The following is a 21,082-nucleotide window of genomic DNA, read 5'->3' as shown; positions in this document are numbered from 1 at the left end:
GTTACTATGGCCAACTGCTCCAGATTCTGTCTGCTCCAGTTTTGATAAATCTCCCCTCAATAATGTTGTGCTGCAAAGCGTTTCAGCATGCATGTGTTTTTATGGTGTGTTAGGGTACCATTCACAATGAATGGCACTAGCGCTGCAACTAATGATTATTTTCATTGATTAGTTGGCCGATTTTTTTTTTTTTTTTCTCGCTTTAATTGGATTAAAAAAATTGAAATACCATCTTTAATTTAAAATAAAATGCACAAATGCAGTGTTACAAGCATAAAGTTTACTTTAGAATAAAACTGCATGCACAATTTTTTGCAATCGCACTGCACTGGAACGCACAGCATTGCGTTACCGTGCATTTCATTGCGGGCCATCATGCTGTGGGTGGGAGGCGCGTTTGGGGTGCCATTGAAATGAATTGCACTGCAATGCACCTTTTGCAGCAGAATTTGTCAGGCCGAAACCAAAAATTACTTTTCCACCTTTTTTTAAATTTTTTATTATTTATGCAGCTACCAGTGACAAGATTACGCAGACGGCAGCTGAATGTAAATACAGCAGGTAGTGGGCTGGAGCAATAGCCAGCCTGCTATTGGTAATTTCAAACTGCTTTTGGCTAGCCATTGCATCCGTCCACTGCTTGCTTTGCCCTCCTCCCAACATAGAGAAGAAAGCTAGGGGATCCAACAGACTAATCAATAATGAGAATAGTTGATAATTATTCTCATCATTGATTGTTATTGATTGATTAGTTGCTCTCGGCTACCACAGTGCATCATTGCTGTAGCATATGCATTATCTGTGCAAACTGATGTGAATGGGCCTTAAAGACTTGACCCACATATTGTTTTGATGCACCTGGAATGTATTTAGCGAATTTACCTGAAAGTTCATTTGGGCTTTAAGCTGGCTATAGACAAACAAATACCTCACTAAGAATGATGATTGACAGCAAGACCAGTGAGATGATAAACATTTCTTACATGCAGTGGAAGCACTTTTGTAGGGCCGTATGCCATACGTCCTTGGCAGCGAAAGGGTTAAAGTGACACTTAACTCAGGTGTTAAACCTTAAAATGCAATATTAACAAATATGTAGCTTATTTGTTTATCAATAGGCTGTAGATTCTCAATTCAACTCTGAAGTCGTGCTGACCCCTTCCTTCCAGGGGGGTGGCTTCTTTTGCTCCCCATGGTCCCTGTGTGTGCTGTAAAGTAGCCACCAAGCTCACTCCTGTGAAAGACTATAACTTCACTACAAATTCGTGAACTAAACGTGAGATTGTAGTCCGTCACGGGAGCAAGATTGGAGTGGTGGCTACTTTACAACACACAGGGACCATTGGGAACAAAAGTAGTCACCCTCCAGAAGGAAGGACAGTCTGAGCACAAATTCAGAGATAATTTGAGAATCTACAGCGGAGTGATGCACAAATAAGCTACAATTTTGTTAATGACTGTGGTACTTGAATGCACTTTTAAGGTTTAACACCTGAGTTTAGTGTCGCTTTAAGTGCCTCCCTAGAGTAACCCTACACATGCTGGGTTGCATCCCATCTGGCACATTGGATTCCTGTTTTTGGGCACTATTGGGCTAACAAAAATGTTCTTAAACTGAATGTGATTTCATTATTTGCAAATTTTCAAAGTTATTACATCTGTTTTACAGGGAGCAGGAACTCTGAGCCATGCAGTCCTTCCGAGAACAAAGCAATTACCACGGCAGTCAGCAAACCTATCCACCAGAAGCTCATGGCACTTCAAGGATAGAAGAGTACAGCCCTAGACAGCAGGCACAGATGTTTCAAGGTAGCTATGGTGGACGCCGAGGTGCAACAGGCACCCCTACTACAGTGACTCCAGGAGAAAATTCCAGCCTACAAAGTTACCCAGCTTATCGTAAAGAGTCTGGAGACTTCTATTACTTGGGCAACAAGGAAGGAAGTGCAGCTGGGAGTCAGACACCCCAACGTCGACCTTCAGGACCTGTACAGAATTATGGACCACCACAAGGAAGTAATAGTAGTGGTAGCACAGGCTTTGGGGCCCATTATGGGAGAGAGGGACATCACAGCCAGTTTTCAAGTCAGCATTCAGCAACTGCCAACATTTCCCAATACTCACAGGATTTTCCAGGATCATTTTCTCCTAGTGGAGGACAGTATCCATCTCATGTTCCTACCCAGCAACTGAGACAACAGCTTTATCAGTCTCATCACCCCATTTCTTCTCAATCTGCCAACACATCAGCATCTACTGGGGCATCACATCTGCAGCAAATGCAGCGCTCTGCTGCAATTAGCTCTTCAGTTGGATATCCGCTAAGAATGGGTCAGTATGGGCAACATTATCAGTCTTCTGCAGGGTCTTCTACTTCCTATCCCCCTCAGAGGTTTGGACAATCTGGAGCAAACTATGAAGGCTACAGCCCAGGAGGTACAAACTCTCCATATGAGAGTCATATATCCGGATCGTCATATGGCACCCAACAAGGGTTTAGCAGTTACAGCCAGCATTTAAAAAACTTTGAATCAACTAAAATTGCACAGGGGGGGAATCAGGGACAGCCACAGCAGAATCCTCATGTAATGCAATTCTCAAACACTTCTAAATTAATAACTCAAAGCCAAACAGGACCGTTCAACCAGTCTGAAGTTCCTGTGCGATCACCTATGCAGTTCCAGCAGAATTTCAGCCCTATCTCCAACCCATCTCCAGCTGCTTCAGTTGTGCAATCGCCAAGCTGCAGTTCCACACCCTCCCCTTTGATGACTAGCGGGGAAAATCTTCAGTGCAGTCAAGGAAATGTACAACACCCATCCAGAAATCGTATATTGCCAATGATGCCCCAACTGAGTCCTAACACACCAATTGGGAGTTATAAAAGTTTTGGAGTGGAAGGTCAACCAGATAAACGTTTAACAGATCCAGGTCTGAGTAGTCTTAGTGCACTCAGTAGCCAAGTAGCTAACTTGCCTAACACGGTTCAGCATATGCTACTTTCTGATGCTCTGGCACCTAATAAGAAGGGGTCTAAACGAACTTCTAGGAAGACGGACAGCTGTGCCAATTCGGAAACTTCATCCCAAGCTGAAGAGCAACTAAAGTCTCCAATGACTGAGTCTTTGGATGGCAGCTGCTCTAGTAGCTCAGGAGATCCAGGTGAAAGGGTAAGGCAGCTTAGTGGACAGAGTACCAGCTCAGAAGCAGGATATAAAGGACCTCCTTCAGAAAAGCCAGCATCACCTGTCCAGGGTTGGCAGAATGAACCTTTAGAAAAGTTAGCAGATCAGGATCCCGATACAGTTTCTGAGCCTGTAGAGTCCTTCCAGGAAGTACCAAAGCCGAGTGAGAAGTCAGTGGGGGTAATTGTTTCAATGGAAACCATGACAAACAGGTTAGAGAAGGTAGTTGATGAAGTTTCGAAACCAGTTGATGATTTGCCAGTAGAGTCTAACTTGCCTAAAACTGAGGAAAAGGATGACAGTTGCTCTAACAACCAGAATGGAGAATCTAGTGCTTGTGATTCTGTGTCTGCTGCAACAACCAATGTATCACAAACGGAATCTGTTAGATCTCCTGGTTCTGGGTTTGGTATAAAGGAAGCATCCACAAGTACCAAATTTGCCACCAATTTGCCTCAAAACACAAAAAATGTAGACAGTGCAAATTTTGGAGCTCAAGGTGATCGAAAACCAGGAAGAAATGAGAAGATTCCCAGCTTATTACAGGAGGTCTTACAAGGCCATCATCAGCAGGAAGGAAGATACGCAAGAAGCACACAGGAGCATCCAGCAGGTATGGGAAATTCAGAAATAGTATTAAGATCCAATGTTCTCACAAGCCAGGCAAATGAGCAATCTAATCGGAACATTCTTGGGAAAAATGCAGCCCCTCATTTAGAAGCACCACACTGGGGTCAGTGGGAGAGAAAATCTACTTTAGAAGCGAAACCGAAAAATCTAGATTTTCCTACAGCCAGAAAGTTTGAGGCAGAAGTGTCAACCTCATCCCACGAATCGAGTAGTGGTCCATCTGAAAGAAGGTCTGTTATTTGTGACATCTCCCCATTAAGGCAAATTGTACGAGAACCCAGTGGTTCTCATCTTCTTGGCACTGCACAAGAAAGGCCACCAGATGGCAGACCTGGACTGTCAGTTATCCTACCTAGCGGAATGTTAGCCTTAGAAAAAACCAATTGCTTAGGTGGTATAGCCAAAGGAGATGATGTTGAGACCCCAAAAATGCACAGAAAGCAAACAGGAGAGCACTGCATGCTATACAGCACCAAAGATTCTATCAGAGGAAGTGCCAGTCCAAGGTCTATGACATATGATCCAAACCAGGACTATAATTCCCACAATAGTCGAGCTTCGAATCCTAAAAGAGGGACTGGAAGGGTAGGCTCTAGAGGGAGATCACCTGCACAAACTCATGATCTAAGTGATAAGTTGAAAATGTCTCCAGGCAGAAGTCGAGGTCCAACAGAGATTCCTCACATGAATCCAACAGTGAGTCTTTCAGAGCGAGCAAGCAGAGAAGCTTTATACTCTGCTTTTTTTCAGAATACAGATAGCTCTACCTTAGGTTACCATACAAATTCTAGAGCAAGTTCATATGGGGAACCTCATCCAGCCTTCACTTCTCCTTTGCATTACAAAAGACAGATGTACCAACAAGAAGAATATAAAGAATGGCTGGGAAGTTCAGCCCAAGCTATACTGTCAGCCTCACAACATCGTCAAGAAATGCAGAGGAAAAGTCCCAGGCAGGAACCATTCCATGTTCGCAGTCCAGGTAGAAATGAAAGTGAGGGATTGGGTTATAATCAGTCAAGCTCATACCATAAACCCAGCAAAATAGACTATAGTCGACAACTGCGCATGAGTGAAGGCACTTCCTCTAACATGATAAATGTTGAGATGAAACGAAATAGCCAAAAGACTCCTTCTGGAGACTCTACTAGTTGGCATTTGGTACACCAAGCTTCTCCAGCAAAGAAGGTAGGATCTCCAGTAACTACAAATCAGAAGCCATTCAGCCCAAAAAGGGAATCTGATCCGCATATTAGCAGATCTGTAGAATCAACTGAGCTTCCGCAACAAGGTTGCTGTGTGCATCGGCCAACAGGCTCTGAGGAAGCATCACACCATAACCCTCTAATTATGAGAAGAAGAGTACGTTCCTTTATTTCTCCAATACCCAGCAAAAGACAGTTTCCTGATGATAAAGTAAGATCTTCTGCTTTAAAAGATGGTGCTGATAAAATACCTTCTGCACATGTGGTGTCACCAATGGATGCAAATACTGTGTTTTCAGCCATGACCGAAGAGTCAACCAAATCTATTTCTGAAGAGCGAAGTCACACTGCAGTATCACTTTCAAGTCCAACAAAAACAAAAATTCTGCCACCCCGCAAGGGAAGGGGCCTCAAGCTTGAAGCTATAGTGCAAAAAATTACTTCTCCTAATATTCGTCGAATTACTACTCCGTGCACTTCAGAAAGTTCCACTGAACCTGTAACACTTGATGATATTTTATCACTTAAGGGCAAGGGACCAGATGGGGGCAGTGGATCTATGCAAGAGGTGACAGAAAGAAAAGTCAATGTTCTTCCCAGTAATTCCTGCAATGATGAGATGAAAGTAAAGGGCCTTTCACCAAAGTCCATAGATGTGTGGACTATCCATGATGATAAACAAATTAAAAAGGAAATGGATGAACACTCATTTGAAAATAAAGAACTGCCACAGAGTTCAAGCATAATGCAGTCCTCATCAAACCATTTTATAAATGCAAGAGGAGATTCCCCAGCATTTGAACCAAAATGCCCTTTACAACAAGTTCAGCCATTGGAGTTGGGAGATAAAGATAAGCTTGCAGGTGGACCTTGTCCTGTTACTCCTAAACAGGATGTCTCTATACCTCCAAAAGGATACTTTCCTTCTGGAAAAAAGAAAGGCCGCCCTGTTGGAAGTGTAAATAAACAGAAAAAACAGCTTCAACACCAGGCTCAACAGCTGGAAGAACAGCAGCCGGCTCTGCCAACTATTACAGGTGGGTTAACATCTCCTCTCCCTGTTCCTCCTCCACCAGAAATGCTGCCAATTTCAGAGCATGGATTGGAGTCTGAGCTTAAACCAAAAAGAAGACGTAGAGAGAGGAGAAAAGCAGCAAGACGAAGAGGAAGGCAGACTACCCCTATAGTTGCCCCCTTAGAACCAGAAATCAAATTAAAATATGCCAGCCAAACGATTGACAAAACTGAGACCAAAGCAAAGTCTTTCTTTCCTTATATACATGTGGAAAACAAAGAAGAATTAGGCTTGTCTTGTGTTATTATCAATGCAGAAGATGAAGAACAGCGCTGGAAAAAACTGACATCTGTACGCAAGGGCCAGAGGTCCACATCACAGCCTACTGAAAGTAAAGCTCTTCCAGTCTCAAGCTTTATGGTACAAGGACCAGTGGTTACAGAATCCTCATCAGTAGGACATCTTGTTTGTTGCTTTTGTGGCAAATGGGCTAACTACAAGAATCTTGGGGATGTGTTTGGTCCCTTTTACACCCAGGAATATGCATCTACACTATCTAAGAACCCACCACCCAAAAAATCTATCGAAACCCCTAAGAAAGTCAAAGTAAGGCACAAGGATGCTTCAGATGGCTCAAAAACTGATTCGGATGAAGAGGATGAACCTCAGCAAGCGAGGGAACAACGTAGCTTGCCTGCTCATCCTCGTTTTAAACGTCGAAATCGTTCAGGAGACTGTGCCTCATCTAGACATGCTGTACCATCACGCAGAAAGACCACTGACTCTTGTGAACTGAATTCTTTGGACTCTAGTGGAACATCAACTGCAGATGGAGTCTCTGACCAAAGTTTTCAGATTCCCCAACTACCTCTTGACAGCAATGAATTCTGGATGCATGAAGGATGTGTCCTCTGGGCCAATGGTGTCTATTTAGTCTGTGGCCGATTGTATGGTTTGCAGGAGGCTCTTGACATTGCCAGAGAAATGGTAAGTTGAGTAAAGTTTATTTTACTATTTTTTTTTTTTTTTTTATACATTTACTATTTTAAATGTACAGAACGTGTATGTGTGCATTTAAACAAAAACTTCAAATGCATTTTACATTATTTATTGTCTAACAGCCTGAATCTGACTTTAACTTCTTTCCACAGTCCCCCTGCTCAACAAATGTCAGGCTAGAAGCAGATGGGTTATGCTTTGGTAGCCAATCAGGGTTTTATTTGATTGCAGTTTTGTCTGCACTGGAGCTTGTTTAGGCTGTTTTGTAACTGGAATAATGTGGTTTAATAGTCCCAAAAAAAACAGGAAACCTAGGCAGCTGCAAAATGATAGTGAGGTCCCTGGCTATGTAGTCAAGATGTATGATTTTGAAAACTGGTTAAAAAAAAATGGATTTTATATTCATACATTACGGGACAATGGATGCTAATTCAAGAACATTGGGTTATGCTGCTTCCTACAGGAGATTTGAAATTGGCAGCCATATATTCCAATATAAGGATTTCACGGTCACAAATACTGTTATTTGACTGGTGAAAAAATGGTATGTATATACATATGTACAGTGGGTATAAAAAGTCTACACACCCCTGCTACAAGTTTTTGAGATGTAAAATAAAATCAGAGCAAGATCAATCACTTTTAATGTGACCTATAATCTGTACAATTTAATTTAAAATGTGAAATCTTTAAAGGGGGGGGGGGAACTAAAATATTTGCAATAATGTTGCATAAATATGCACACCCTTAAATGAATACTTTGTTGAAGCACCTTGATTTTATGACAGCATTCAGTCTTTTGGAGTTGGAATCTATCAGCATGGCACATCTTGCCTTGCCCACTCTTCCTTGCAAAAGCACGCCAAATCTGTCGGATTGCGAGGGCATCTCCTGTGTACAGCGCTCTTTAGGTCACCCCACAAATTTTCAGTTTAATTCAGGTCAGGGCTCTGGCCGGGATATTCCAAATCTTTAATCTTCCTCTAGTGAAGCCATTCTTTTGTTAATTTTGGTATTGGTATGCTTTGAGTCGTTGTGCTGAAAAGTGAAATTCCTTATCTTCTGCTTTTTAGCAGAGGCCTGATGGGTTTTGTGTCAAGATTGACTTGTATTTGAAACTGTTTTTATAAGTCCCTTCACCTTGACTAAAGCCCCAGTTCCAGCTGAAGAAAAACAACCCCAGAGCATATTGCTGCAGCCACCATGCTTCACTGTAGGTATGGTGTTCTTTCGTAATGCACAGTGTTCTTTTTGTGCCAAACATACTTTTTGTAATTATGGCCAAGAAGTTTACTCTTGGTCTCATTAGACCATAACACATTTTCTCACATGCTTTTGTCAGACTTGATGTAGGTTTTTGCGAAATGTAGCCGGGCTTGGATGTTTTTCTTAGTAAGAAAAGGCTTCCGTCTTGCCACCCTATCCCACACCACAGACGAAAGAATATGGGAGTTGTTGTCAGATGTAGTACACAACCAGTACTTGCCAGAAATTCCTGCAGCTCCTTTAATGTTGCAGTAGTCCTCTTCGCAGCCTTCCAGACCAGTTTTATTTTTGTTTTCCATCAATTTTGCAGTGCTGCGAGGGAGCATGGAGCTGGCTTTCCCGCCAATCAGGAAGCCGGGTGGTTTATGACCCCCCCCCCTCCTGGTTTGCTGATTAGTCAGGAAGCCAGACTGCCTACCAATAAGTGAAGCCGGCTTCCCGGCCAATCAAAAAAGCCGGGTAGTGGGTTATGACCTGCCGCCTATCTTCCTGACTGGCTGGGAAGCTGGCGTCACTTATTGGTGGCCAGCCTGGCTTCCTGATCAATCAGAAAGCCAGGCTGCCTCGCATCATGAAGCTGGCTTCCTAGCCAATAGGAGACGGAGGCGGGTCATGACATGCCGCCTGGCTTCCTGATTGGTCAGGAAGCAAGGCTGCTTTGAAACGGGAAATTGTTCTTTCGATAGAACATCAGCTTCCCAGGCAATCAGGGGCCCACATATGCCGGGATCGGTATTCGGTATTGGCAAGTACTGGAAAAAAATGTTTTATCCGTACTTGTACTCGATACCGAAAAAATTGGTATCGGTGCATCTCTAGATAAAGCACACTAAAATCGGTATCAGTACACACAAAGTACACTTCTGACTAAATCTAAAAGCTACAACTGTATTGAGTTAATTACATATTTGTACATTCACAATTGCGCCTTTTTGCAAAAAGGTAAAATAACAAAGGAACGCAAAATTGTAAATAAGCAACTTATGTTAAAAATCTGTGTTGTGATAATGCCTGATCTGCAGAGCCATTTGTGCGGTGTGCTAGTGTGGGGAATAAATGATGCAGGCGTACATTTAATCGCAACACAGCGTATCACAACGCTTGGCAATGTGTCGCAATGCGCTGCCACACAGTTAAATGAATGTTATTTTAAAAAGAAAAAACTGCATGTGCATGGCATACACCACAACATGGTGCACGTGTATGTGTGTGTGTGTGGTGGTGGTGGCGGCCCCTGTTCTGAATGAATAGAAATCACTCCGTACAGAGGCTTCCTATTGACTCACAAACTGAAGATAGTAAATAGTTGTTAATTGACAGAAGCCTCTGTAGTGAGCTGTGTCTATCCATTCAGAAACTCATGAATGAACAAAGTGATGAAAAGCAGCTATACATCAGTTCCTGATGTAAAGCTGATGACCTTTTAATTGTCAGGGGACCTTTCTGATATGTTTACAGGAGTAAGGTGAAAGCTACCGGCGTAGCAGGGAAAAGGTTAAACAGAGATGAACAGAGAACTTATTACAAAAGAAAAAAATGCAGCGGGAAAAAAAACCCTCAAGCATTGTAAAGACCAAAATAAGAACATACAAACAGTAGCGAAACATTAGGGGAATAATGGCATATAGGGATGAAATTCTGTTTATGACAAGGAGTCACCAAAAAAGCATACTACGTTGAGGGAAAGGAAACCCATACGCCCTGTAGAAGAGAAGGGTGGATGAATGGCAGAGAGGAAAGGGGGGAAAAAAAAGGGGGGGTAAGGTAGGTTGGGAGAGGGGGATGAAAGGAGCCAGTAGAAGCGAGAAAACAATAGGGAGAAGGCAAGGAGGGAATCTCAACAAGTACACAGAGTGCGATATGCCTCCGAAAGAAGTAACTCGTTCCAATAAAACCATGTTGTACCAAGCTTGGAGGAGGTGCCTTTGATTGAACTAGTGAGGCCCTCCATATGCTTAATATTGTTGATTTTGTGAAACCACAGCATAATTGTTGGGGTGGATGTACATTTCCACAGAGCAGAGATATAAGCTTGAGCAGCACTCGACAAGTAAATGACCACTGAGCGCCTGTATTCTTAAGGCCAGGTTCCCACCTACGCGATTGAGCTGTTTTCGCACATTTTTGTTTGTGCGTTTTTGCATTGAAAACCGCATTGTTGTCAGTTTTTTATTGTATAGAGAGGTCTACTGCATGACACATCGCAAAGGTGTGGATAGCTTCCATAGACTTGAATGCAAATCTCTATATTGTGTGACATCGCAGGGCCAAATCTGCGCGATAAATCGCCTACATGTGAACCTTGGCTCCAGGGAGTAAGTACTGTGGTGAAGTAAAAAAAAGAATGGAAGGGTCCAAATGAATCTCCTGGTCCATAAATGATTGAGTAATGGTGCGTTCCTGAGACCAAAAATCCTGTAGTACAGGACCAAAAAAAGTGGTTTATATCAGTGGGGGAGGAACCACAGCGCCAGCAGTTATCTGAAGAGTCAAGGAAAATCTTATGGAGCACATGGGGAGTCCTGTACCACGTAGTCAATATTTTGTACCCTGATTCGTGTTGCAGATCAACGCTTTCAGAGAGTGTTTTAGTATCTTGGATTGTTTCAGGGAGAAGGAATGTTCAGTTCTTGGTAATGCAACTGTTTTCTCCACTGTTGATGACAGTCTTCACTGTGTTCCATGGTATATGTAATGTTTTGGAATTTTTTTTTAACCCTTCTCCTGACTGATGCCTTCCAACAATGAGATCTCTTTGATGCTTTGTAAGCTCTTTCTATTTGACAATGACATTTGCTGTAAGAATCAACTGAGTAAATGTCAGAAAAATCCTACCCATGTAGGCCGATCCAATAAAAGAGCTACTGTAGCTCAAATTGATGAAAAAGTTGATGCTGGTTCTGATGGACAGGAGTCTTAACCACCTCAGGGCCGGCCGAGAGGTCACTAGATCTGAGCGGGCGTCTTTAGGCAACCGTCAGCCACGCCCACCTGCGCGCACCGTAGGGCGTGCGCGAGCAGGAAACACCGGCGATTTATAAACAGGCACCGATGCCTGTTAACATACAAGCGATCCGCCGGCTACAGAACCGGGGGATCGCTTGTATGAGCTGCCGACCCATGTCCTTCCTACGCGCCCCCCTCCTGTTGTCACGCCGGTCCCGGGCTCCGCTGTGCCCGGTGCGAGCCCGGGACCAGCATACGGCCTCTGTCACGGGATCAGATGTTGTTTACCTGGGGAAGAGATGGCACCAGGATGCACTATGGGAATAAGGCAAGTCTGCAGAAGCAGTGTGATGCTTTGGGCAATGTTCTGGGAAACCTTGCGTCCTGCCATTCATGTAGATGTTATTTTGACACGTATCACCTACCTAAACATTGTTGCTTGTCAAGTACACCCCTTTATTGAAACTGTATTCCCTAATGGAAGTGGCCTCTCAGCAGGATAATATGCGCTGCCACACTGCAAAATATGGTTCAAGAATGGTTTGAGGAACACAACAAGTTTGAGGTGTTGACATGGTCCCCAAATTCTCAGTCTCAATCCAATCAAGCATCTTTGGGATGCGCTGGAAAAAAAAGTCTGATCCATGAAGGGACCACCTCTCACCTCTAAAGGACATAAAGGATCTGCTCCTGACGGGTTGGTGCCAGATACCACAGCATACCTTCAGATATCTAGTAGAGTCCATGCCTTGATGGGTACCAGCAACTCCATTGTGAGACGATTACCAGGCAGGGGAAGCCAGTTCACTGCAAATAATTTTGGGCTTGTCCTTCCCCTGGGCAGGGCCAATCTTGCTTCATTCTCAGCCACCCAAATATAACAGAGAGAATGTGTTAACGGATGCATTCAGCAGAAACCGACTTAAACCAGGACAATGATAGATTCTTGTAATCAAGACGTCTTCGTTCATCTGACTCACAAGTGAATCCTCCCTCAGATAGACCTTTTTGCCTCAAGGAGATCAAGGATTTTGTTTTACTCTGCTAGAGAATCAAGATTGGATTTTGATCATTCCTCCAACAGGCTTCTTCTGCCTCGCTAGGTGTGAGAAGATGCATTCTCCAGTAAATCCATAGTTGCAAAATCCATTGGTATATCCAATGCACTTTTTACCCTTTTGAAGGTTTATAGAATGGCTTCAAGATTGTCAATAGCCAGATGGATTAAACAACCAGAAATAAGGGCATCCACCAACGTAGTTAGCCAATGCCCACTACACAAGGTTACTATTCACATCCTATGCTGAGAAAGTCTGTCCATCCATTGGTTGGTTGAAGTTAGTAAATTGAAACCCTCTGAAGGTGTGAGCATGCTGGCAGTACTCCAGAGGGGAGAGAGGCTGCAGAGACCGGTCTAAAAGCCAGCAGGCTGCGAGGTTCAGGTAGGTAGAAATGTTCAGCTCTAGTTGAAAACGAGCACTTAGCCCTTGCAGTATGGGGGTAGCCCACCTGCAAGGGTTAAGAATAATTCTGGAGTTGTGACTTATGAAATCAGATACACATACGCTAGGCACATCAATGCTTGCGGTCCGGTCAGAAAAAATTGCAGCTTTTTTTCCTGACTGGATCGCAGGCATTGATGTGCCTTGCATTCACTTGTGGCCGGAGGGCATGGCTGCGGTGCCATTCACTTCATTGCACCGCCTTGCCCCCTCCCGCACCACAACAAACTGAGCTGGTTGCAATGCGATCCAGTGCGTTCCCGCCACATTCGGCCGGAACGCACTGAGGATGGTGTGAACGAGGCCTAAGAGGCAACTGAGTAAATGTTTAAAAAAAATCCCACTAGAACAACTATGGTTTATTTGGGCTTAATCGGAGTCCCTTTTATTGATGGCAGGTGCATACTTACTACTATTTAACATCAGTTTGAATGTGATTTGATTGAATTTTGAACACAGTCACATATTCTAATTATCAGAGGGTGTGTACACTTGGCAGCCACATTTTTATTTTTTCCCCCAATGAACAACGTCAGTTTGTTTTAAAATTGAACTGTGCAGACTATAGGTCAAATTAAAGGTGGAAAGAATTCTGAAGTGATTTATCTTGGTCAGATGCACTGTATTCCCCACTCTTTCTGAAAGTTAAAGTGTGTCTAAAGCCAAACCTTTTTTAAGCGCCACAGCCATTTTCACATTTAAGCTATGGGCCTGCTAACTAAGCAATATTGTTATGATGCATTTACTGTTTTTCTGTGACAAACCAGGCTTTTTTTTTGTGTGCAAGTTTCACCCTCTAACTTAACTGTTTTCATCAGCCCACAGCTTACCCTTTCTCTCTTAAAGCGGACCTTTACCCCCTTTTCACTGAAAATCATGTCGGCATGCAGCTCTGCATCCTGACATGTAATCTTACATTCATTAGTTTAAAAAATCATTTTATTTTCCTTATAATTACAGTTCTACTTCCTGGTCCTCCTTGGCACAAAAGATATTATCGTGCCCAAGCATTGCATCCTGGGAATGTTACATCAGAAGTGAATTTCTGGGAAATCTCATCTGTAATCTTACAAGATCTCAGGGAAAGGCCTTTTGCTTCCTGAGATGATGTGCATGGTCACATGTCCTGGTCACATTTACTAAAGTTCCAGGTAGTAAAGGGAGATGGATTCATCTGCCCTTAGTAAAAATGGCTACTGTGAGAAGAATGTGGAGGAAATGAAATATATAAGGTATGCCAAGAATAAAAAGCCTGCAATTATCTAAGTATCTGTATGTAGATTGTGATTACTAAACATTTCTAAAGGTGTATTTATTGTCATTTCAAAGATATGGGTAATGTTCCACTTTTAAGTCCAAAGCAGGGGAGTGACAAAACCTTCTCCTTCTGAATGGGGGCTACTTTTTTCCCCATGCATAACATTTCAGGGTAGGGAACCGAAGCATCTCTGAAAAAATGCATTAGGACTTAAAGGGATATAGGGAGATAAAATCCAAGAACTCAAGCGGTTAGGCCTCATTCACACCAGGGTGACAGCATTTCAGCGCTTTTTTCATGCTTCTTTTTTTTATGCAGGCATTTTCTGTTCATACATAAAAAACAGTGCACCTCTCGTGTAAATAGCTTTATTTAGTGGAAATTAAAAGCAAGAATGTACTCACAAACCGCCAGTGTAAACAAGCCTGTAGTTACAGAGGAACATCTGTGATATGAAAGTGTCAGATGTCAGTCACAGCAGGAACATGCAGTCTGGAGCAAACATCCTACTGCTGGCATAGCAAACAAGGTAACACGTTTCTGGGGTGTCGCCCCCTTCATCAGACCTAGCAATCCCCACCAACAGAATCCTATAAGAGTTGAAAGGTGGCCAATGACCAAACTGCACAGGTGTGACCTAATGAATCATGGGTTAATGAACTGTGCGCCAATCAAAATACTAGGCTAGGTCACCTGATTTTCAGCAGTCAGAATCAATCTATATGCAGCTGTAGGCGCTGACGGGACCAGGCAACTGCAACTTTTTTCTCTCTTCCCTCTGACTAGTCACAGAAGCAGGGGGGAGGAGAAGTCAGTGCGGGATGTGTTGCGCTTATTAAGCCTGTTCGTACTGAACGGTGCAGCATGTGTTGCGCTTACTAAGCCTGTTTGTACGGAACGGTGCGGGATGTGTTGCGCTTACTAAGCCTGTTCGTACAGAACAGTGCGGGATGTGTTGCGCTTACTAAGCCTGTTCGTACGGAACGGTGATTTATACAAAAATATATGATGCCTGCTGGGTTGCTCAAAATGAGCGGTCCATAGCAGGTATTCTAGAAGATGAATACAATATTTTAATTTTCAATATTTTAGAATTGAAGTTTCTTGAACATTGGATCCAGAGATCAGACACACCAGCTTTAGACCCACTCCCATTTTCTATTTGTATAAATCTAAAGGGAACTTTTATATCTACTTTTTACCAGTTAGTTCAGACAGATCTTAAGCGGTTATGTGCCAATAGAGGCGCTAAGTACACCAACCTCTCTAAGGGAGAAAAGGAGGCCATCATCTCCCTCAAAAGCAATGAGGATCTAATCATCAAGCAGCCAGATAAGGGGGTGGCCTTGTAATCCAAGATAGAGCGAAATGAGGCTTACAGATTGCTCTCAGCAGGTCTCAGGACCTGCGGAGCTCTATAGCCCCTAGCAAGATCAAATCATCGAAAAATTACAACCAGGGTAAGGGCCTTTTCGGCCAAACTGGTTGCTTCAAATGCAATGTGCACAATTGTGGCGCATGCCCATACCTTTTGGCACAAGAAAAAGGAGTTTTCAGGCTCCGCAGGCAAACGATACTCCATCAAACAGTTCATTAACTGTTCATCACAGTACGTAATTTATGGCATCCTGTGTCCCTGCGGTAAGCTTTACGTAGGTCAGACTTCCAGGACCTTGAGAGTGAGATTGGGTGAACACAAAAGAAACCTCTTAAACAAGGTAGACAACCACTCCTTACCGAAACATTTTCTAGAATCACATGGGTCTGATCCTGAGGGACTGAAAGTTTTTGGGATAGAGTTGATTACATCCAGCAGCGATGACAGAAAGAAACTTCTGTGAAAGAGTTTTTTATACTTGTTTCCATCAGATGTCTGCTGCTTAATTTATAGTTTCTAGAAAGAATATTAACACAGAAAATGGGATTTTCTAAAACTGGAGCAGATTAAATCTTGAGCAGTGGAGCATGGCAACCAGTCAGTTTCTTTCTTGCATTTTAAATGCTTAACCGAACAAGCTGAAGATGGAATCGGATTTGTTACTATGTACAGCTGTTCCTGACTCTCTGCTTCAGTTTTAGTAAATTACCCCCATTGTGCACTTGTAGCAGTTTTGTATTAGCACTCTGACAGAAACCGAGATGCTTTCTCTGTAGTAAGAGCAGTCTGTGTGGGATTGTAAAATAACAAAACCGCAATGAAAACTGGAATAATTTGGCTCTGTTTTTATTATTAAATATTTACACACATTGTGCTAGTAAAATTGTGTATATATGTCAGTGAAATAGGGCTGGGAAATACCAATTGCCATGGCGACCAGCTGTAGTTTGCTGGCTACCAGATCTTAGTGAGATTTGTACAGGCCTGTAGTACAGTTATCCTTTAAATTACAAAACCTAAAGTGACACTATATCAAAAATGAAATAATAAAAATAACTTTTTATATAAATCAATGACGGTCATTGTTCAGCTCGTAACTGCTCCAAAAATGCTCCAAAATCCGTTTTAGTATCTTTTCAGCCACAACTTCCTGCCAGAGAGTGGCTACTTTTCTTCTCTATGATCCCTATGGGAGCTGAAAAGTAGCCACCCTCTATGCTAGTTCATGTGAAGGACTACAACATGCTGAGGGCATGTCTTCTGATTCTGCCTTTTCTCAGTCTCCGCCCACAAATCCTCCCCTCTAGACTCTGCAAGGAGCTGGGATTTCTACTGCTCTCCCACACAATATATGATCTGGGATTTTCTTTCCTGGCTTACCAAGGAGGGAGTGCAGGGTGAACTGTTTGTGAGGAGATTCAGCATGTGAGCTGTCACCAGCCTCATATTTTCTTCTGAGTCTCAGCTCACATGCTTAATCTGGTCACACAGTCATACAGGATACGGCTCCTACATTTGAAATAAAGTTGTTTTTCTATGTAGATTGTTGTAAATGTGATGTTTGTTGTAAGTAGTTCTGATAATTCATAGAATTGCAAAGGAGATTACAAGCAGTGAAGCTGTCGGTGTGTTTAGTGAGGAGGGGGAGGAGGCAGCTGTGTGCAGAGAGATGATTCCTCTCTGGCTTAACCCCTTCGTGACGGGAGACGTACACTACGTCCCGCCACAAAGTGCCCAAATGACTGACCACGTACACTAGGTGACCAGTTATTTGCGGCTCTGCAATGCTGGTAACCACTGAGAATCAGCAGTTACCATTCATTAATGGATGCCTCAGTAGTGAGGCGATGTATACTGGCTTTTTTTTTTTCTTCCATTTTTAGCAATAGAAACACAATGTTTCTATTCCTGAAAGAATGTTGCAGGTTTCTGATCAGAAAACCTTTAGTGACATCTGATCCTGAAATGCTGCAGGATCAGTGCCACTAAGGTTATTATTGGCTGTTCTTAAGTTTGAAGCAGCCTAATAATAACCAAAAATTAATTTATCAAGGAGTAATATTGAGATTAATTCACAATGACTGCTTGATATAATTAAATAAATGAAATAAAAATGTAAAAAAGTTAAAAAAAAATGTATTTTTTATACTATAATTTTATATAAAAATTAACCCCTTACAATAAAAATCTGCAGCTGAGCTGCAGATTTGTTTTTCACCCTAAGGGGTTAATATTTTTTTTTTAACCCCCCTCATGACAGTGATGTTCAAAGCATGTCGCTGTCACTAAGTGTGACTCTTAGTGACAGTGACATTGTATGCCAGGTGACCACTTTTAGCTTTTAGAGAAAAAAATATTAGGTTTTAGTTTTAGGCCGAGAAGTACAGAAAAATGTCTAAAATCCTAGGGATGTGAGGTTTTTCCAAATAAAGGACAAATATAAATGAATGTATTTATTGCATTTTTTTTTAGCTGTGCTGTTTTTGTAAAAAATACTCATCAAAACAGTGGAAAATGTTTTCTTTACTTTTTTTCCTCCTTTTTTTTATATTTTATTTGTCCTAAGTGAGGCGTTAGGGCTATATATTTATATCACATATGTGTACCTGTCTGTCCTGTCTAAAAAAATATACACTGAGTGCCCAGATTATTATGACCACCCCATCAGTACTTCGTTGGGCCACGAGATGACTTTGTTGGGCTGCCTCGTGACTCCACGAGATGTTGAAAGGTGATGCGAGCAATCTGACACTGCACTGTTGCCCTTCTGTTGTCTTGTACCAGTCTTGCCACTCTCCCTTCTGCCGTAACATTGACTAGTCGCTGACTGCCACACTTCGCACGTTCAGACCCAGATTTTCGGCTGACAGTCCAGTCTTTAAACACTTTAACAACTGCTGCTCTTGAACATTTAAAGAATTCTGCTGTTTTGGTGAGACTCGCTACATGGCTTGAGCGCCAACAATCATCCCACATTCAAAGGCTGTTTTAAATCGCGTTGTTTACCCATATCTTCAGAAAAAAATCACTTCTACTGTCGCGGTAAACAACCTGCTTCCCTATTTATACTGGTCTGGCCCTCTAGCAACTTCAGCGCAAAATTATAGCTAATTTGCCTACAAACGTCAGGTGGTCATAAAAATCTGGCCACTCAGTGTATAATATGTGTGGGTGCACTTTGTAAGAAAATATATTACTGACGTGGAAGAATCACACAGCAAAAATGTCAAAAGTGCATCAGTCATTTACGAACAGAAACTAAAAACAAGCTCAGTCATGAAGGGGTTAAGTGAGTTGTAGGCAAAAAAAGATTTGCACATGACCAGAATCAGTGTGCATGGCTCTTAAGGTGCCCATACACTGTGCGATGATCGTACGATAATCGCAAAGTGTATGGAAGACGTGCAACCGTTTTTACTGTACGGTCGCACGTCTTTTGTCTAGGCAGCACGCTAGAAAACCAGCCGAAAGTCGTATGATTTTCGGCTGGTTTGAACGGTGCCCGGGAGACAAATGCCGAACGGGCCAGTGTGCGCACGCACACACTGCCCGTTCAGCATTGCGGTCATCGGAAGCCCGCCCCTCAGGGGGGCGGGCTTGCGATGATCGAGAGTACGATCTGCCTGTCCAAGATGGGCAGATCGTACGTTTTTTAAATTACTTTACAACCATCGCAAGACTAAGGTCTTGCGATGGTTGCGATGTGCTCTCCTTAAGGTTCTGTGGTCGACATTGGAATAATGCTTCCTCCTGATAGAATGTATATGCATTATTTGTACGCTTCACGATACCCATGCGAGGAACTCCTTACTGTGTTGAGCGGAATGCTCTACGTACTGTAGCCTGATTCTGTTCCTTGGTTGTAACTGATCATTTATCCTCCTTTTATTGCTATTTTTGTATTAAACTTTAAAACCAATAAAATACTTTGATATCGAAAAGACACCTGTCCACAGAATCTCTTTCTTCCATTCAAACTTTACCACCATGGGCAAGACCAAAGAGCTGTCAAAGGACATTAGGGACAAGCTTGTAGACTTGCACAAGGCTGGAATGGGCTACAAGACTATCAGCAAGAAGCTTGGTGAGAAGGAAACAACTGTTGGAGAGATTATTCGCAAATGGAAGGAATACAAAATAGCCATCAATTGCCCTCGGTCTGGAGCTTCATGCAAGATTTCGCCTCATGGGGTTAGAATGATCATGAGAAAAGTGAGGGATCAGCCCAGAACTACACGGGAATAGTTTGTGAATGATCTCAAGGCAGTTGGGGCCACAATCACCAAAAAAATCAATGGTAACGCAATACACCGCCATGGATTGAGATCCAGCAGCGCCCGCAAGGCCCCCCTCCTCAAGAAGGCACATGTACAGGCCCGTCTGAAGCTTGCCAATGAACATCTAAATGATTCAGAGAAGGATTGGGAGAAAGTGCTGTGGCCAGATGAGACCAAAACTGAGCTCTTTGGCATTAACTCAACTCGCCGTGTTTGAAGGAAGAAAAATGCTGTTTATGACCCTAAGAACACCATCCCTACAGTCAAGCACAGAGGTGGAAACATTATGCTTTGGGGCTGTTTCTCTGCTAAAGGTACAGGCCGACTTTGCCGCATTGAGAGGCCAATGGGCAGGGCCATGTATTGTAAAATCTTGGATGAGAACCTCCTTCCCTCAGCCAGAACACTGAAGATGGGTCGTGGATGGGTCTTTTAGCATGACAATGACCCAAAACATACCGCCGAGGCAACAAAGCAGTGGCTCAGGAAGAATCACATTAAGGTCATGGAGTGGCCTAGCCAGTCTCCAGACCTTAATCTTATAGAAAACTTATGGAGGGAGCTGGAACTTCAAGTTGCCAAGCGACAGCCAAGAAACCTTAAGGATTTAGAGAAGATCTGTAAAGAAGAGTGGACCAAAATCCCTCCTGAGATGTGTGCATACCTGGTAACCAACTACAAGAAACGTCTTACCTCTGTGCTTGCCAAAAAGGGTTTCTCCACCAAGTACTAAGTTATGTTTTGCTTGTGGATCAAATACGTATTTTACTCGCTGAACTGCAACTCAATTTATAACATTTTGTATTGTGTTTTTTCTGGATTTTTGGTTGATATTCTGTCTCTATCATTTAAAATACACCTATGTTAAAAATTGTAGACCTTTAATTTTTTTGTAAGTGGGCAAACGTCCAAAATCTGCAGGGGATCAAATAATATTTTTCCTCACTGTGTGTGTGTGTGTGTGTGTGTGTGTGTGTGTGTGGCATCTCCAAACGGAAGGTGGAGGAGCGCAAGGTCTCTAACATCCACTAGCTCCGTGATATCGTCATGGAGGAGTGGAAGAAGACTCCAGCGTCAACCAGTGGCGCTCTGGTGAACTCCATGCCCAAGAGGGTTAAGGCAGTTCTGGAAAATAATGGTGGCCAAACAAAATATTGACACTTTTGGCCCAATTTGGACGTTTTCACTTAGGGGTCTACTCACTTTTGTTGCCAGCTGTTTAGACATTAATGGCTATGTTCTGAGTTATTTTGAGGGGGCAGCAAATGTACAACTTTATATTGTACATTTATATAGTGTCATTTCTTCTGTGTTGTCACATGAAATTAATATAATAAAATATTTACAAAAATGTGAGGGGTGTACTCACTTCTGTGAGAGTGTGTGTGTGTGTGTGTGTGTGTGTGTGTATATGTGTATAT

General features: G+C 42.7%; 1 protein-coding gene across 1 annotated transcript in view; it reads left to right on the top strand.

The window, feature by feature from the left end:
• Nucleotides 1–21,082, top strand: part of TCF20 (transcription factor 20) — a 126,969-nt gene that overhangs the window by 23,915 nt on the left and 81,972 nt on the right. The window contains exon 2 of the mRNA XM_018564787.1: nt 1,670–7,022. Coding sequence (XP_018420289.1) covers nt 1,689–7,022 — 5,334 coding nt within the window. The 5' untranslated portion in view covers nt 1,670–1,688. The remainder of the gene's footprint in view (nt 1–1,669; nt 7,023–21,082) is intronic.

The sequence above is a fragment of the Nanorana parkeri genome, unplaced genomic scaffold, assembly GCF_000935625.1.
Source record: "Nanorana parkeri isolate BGI_ZX_2015 unplaced genomic scaffold, ASM93562v1 scaffold780, whole genome shotgun sequence".
Classification (NCBI taxonomy): Eukaryota; Metazoa; Chordata; class Amphibia; order Anura; family Dicroglossidae; genus Nanorana; species Nanorana parkeri.
Note: the sequence above shows the minus strand (reverse complement) of the source record. Positions and strands in the feature narration are given on the sequence as shown.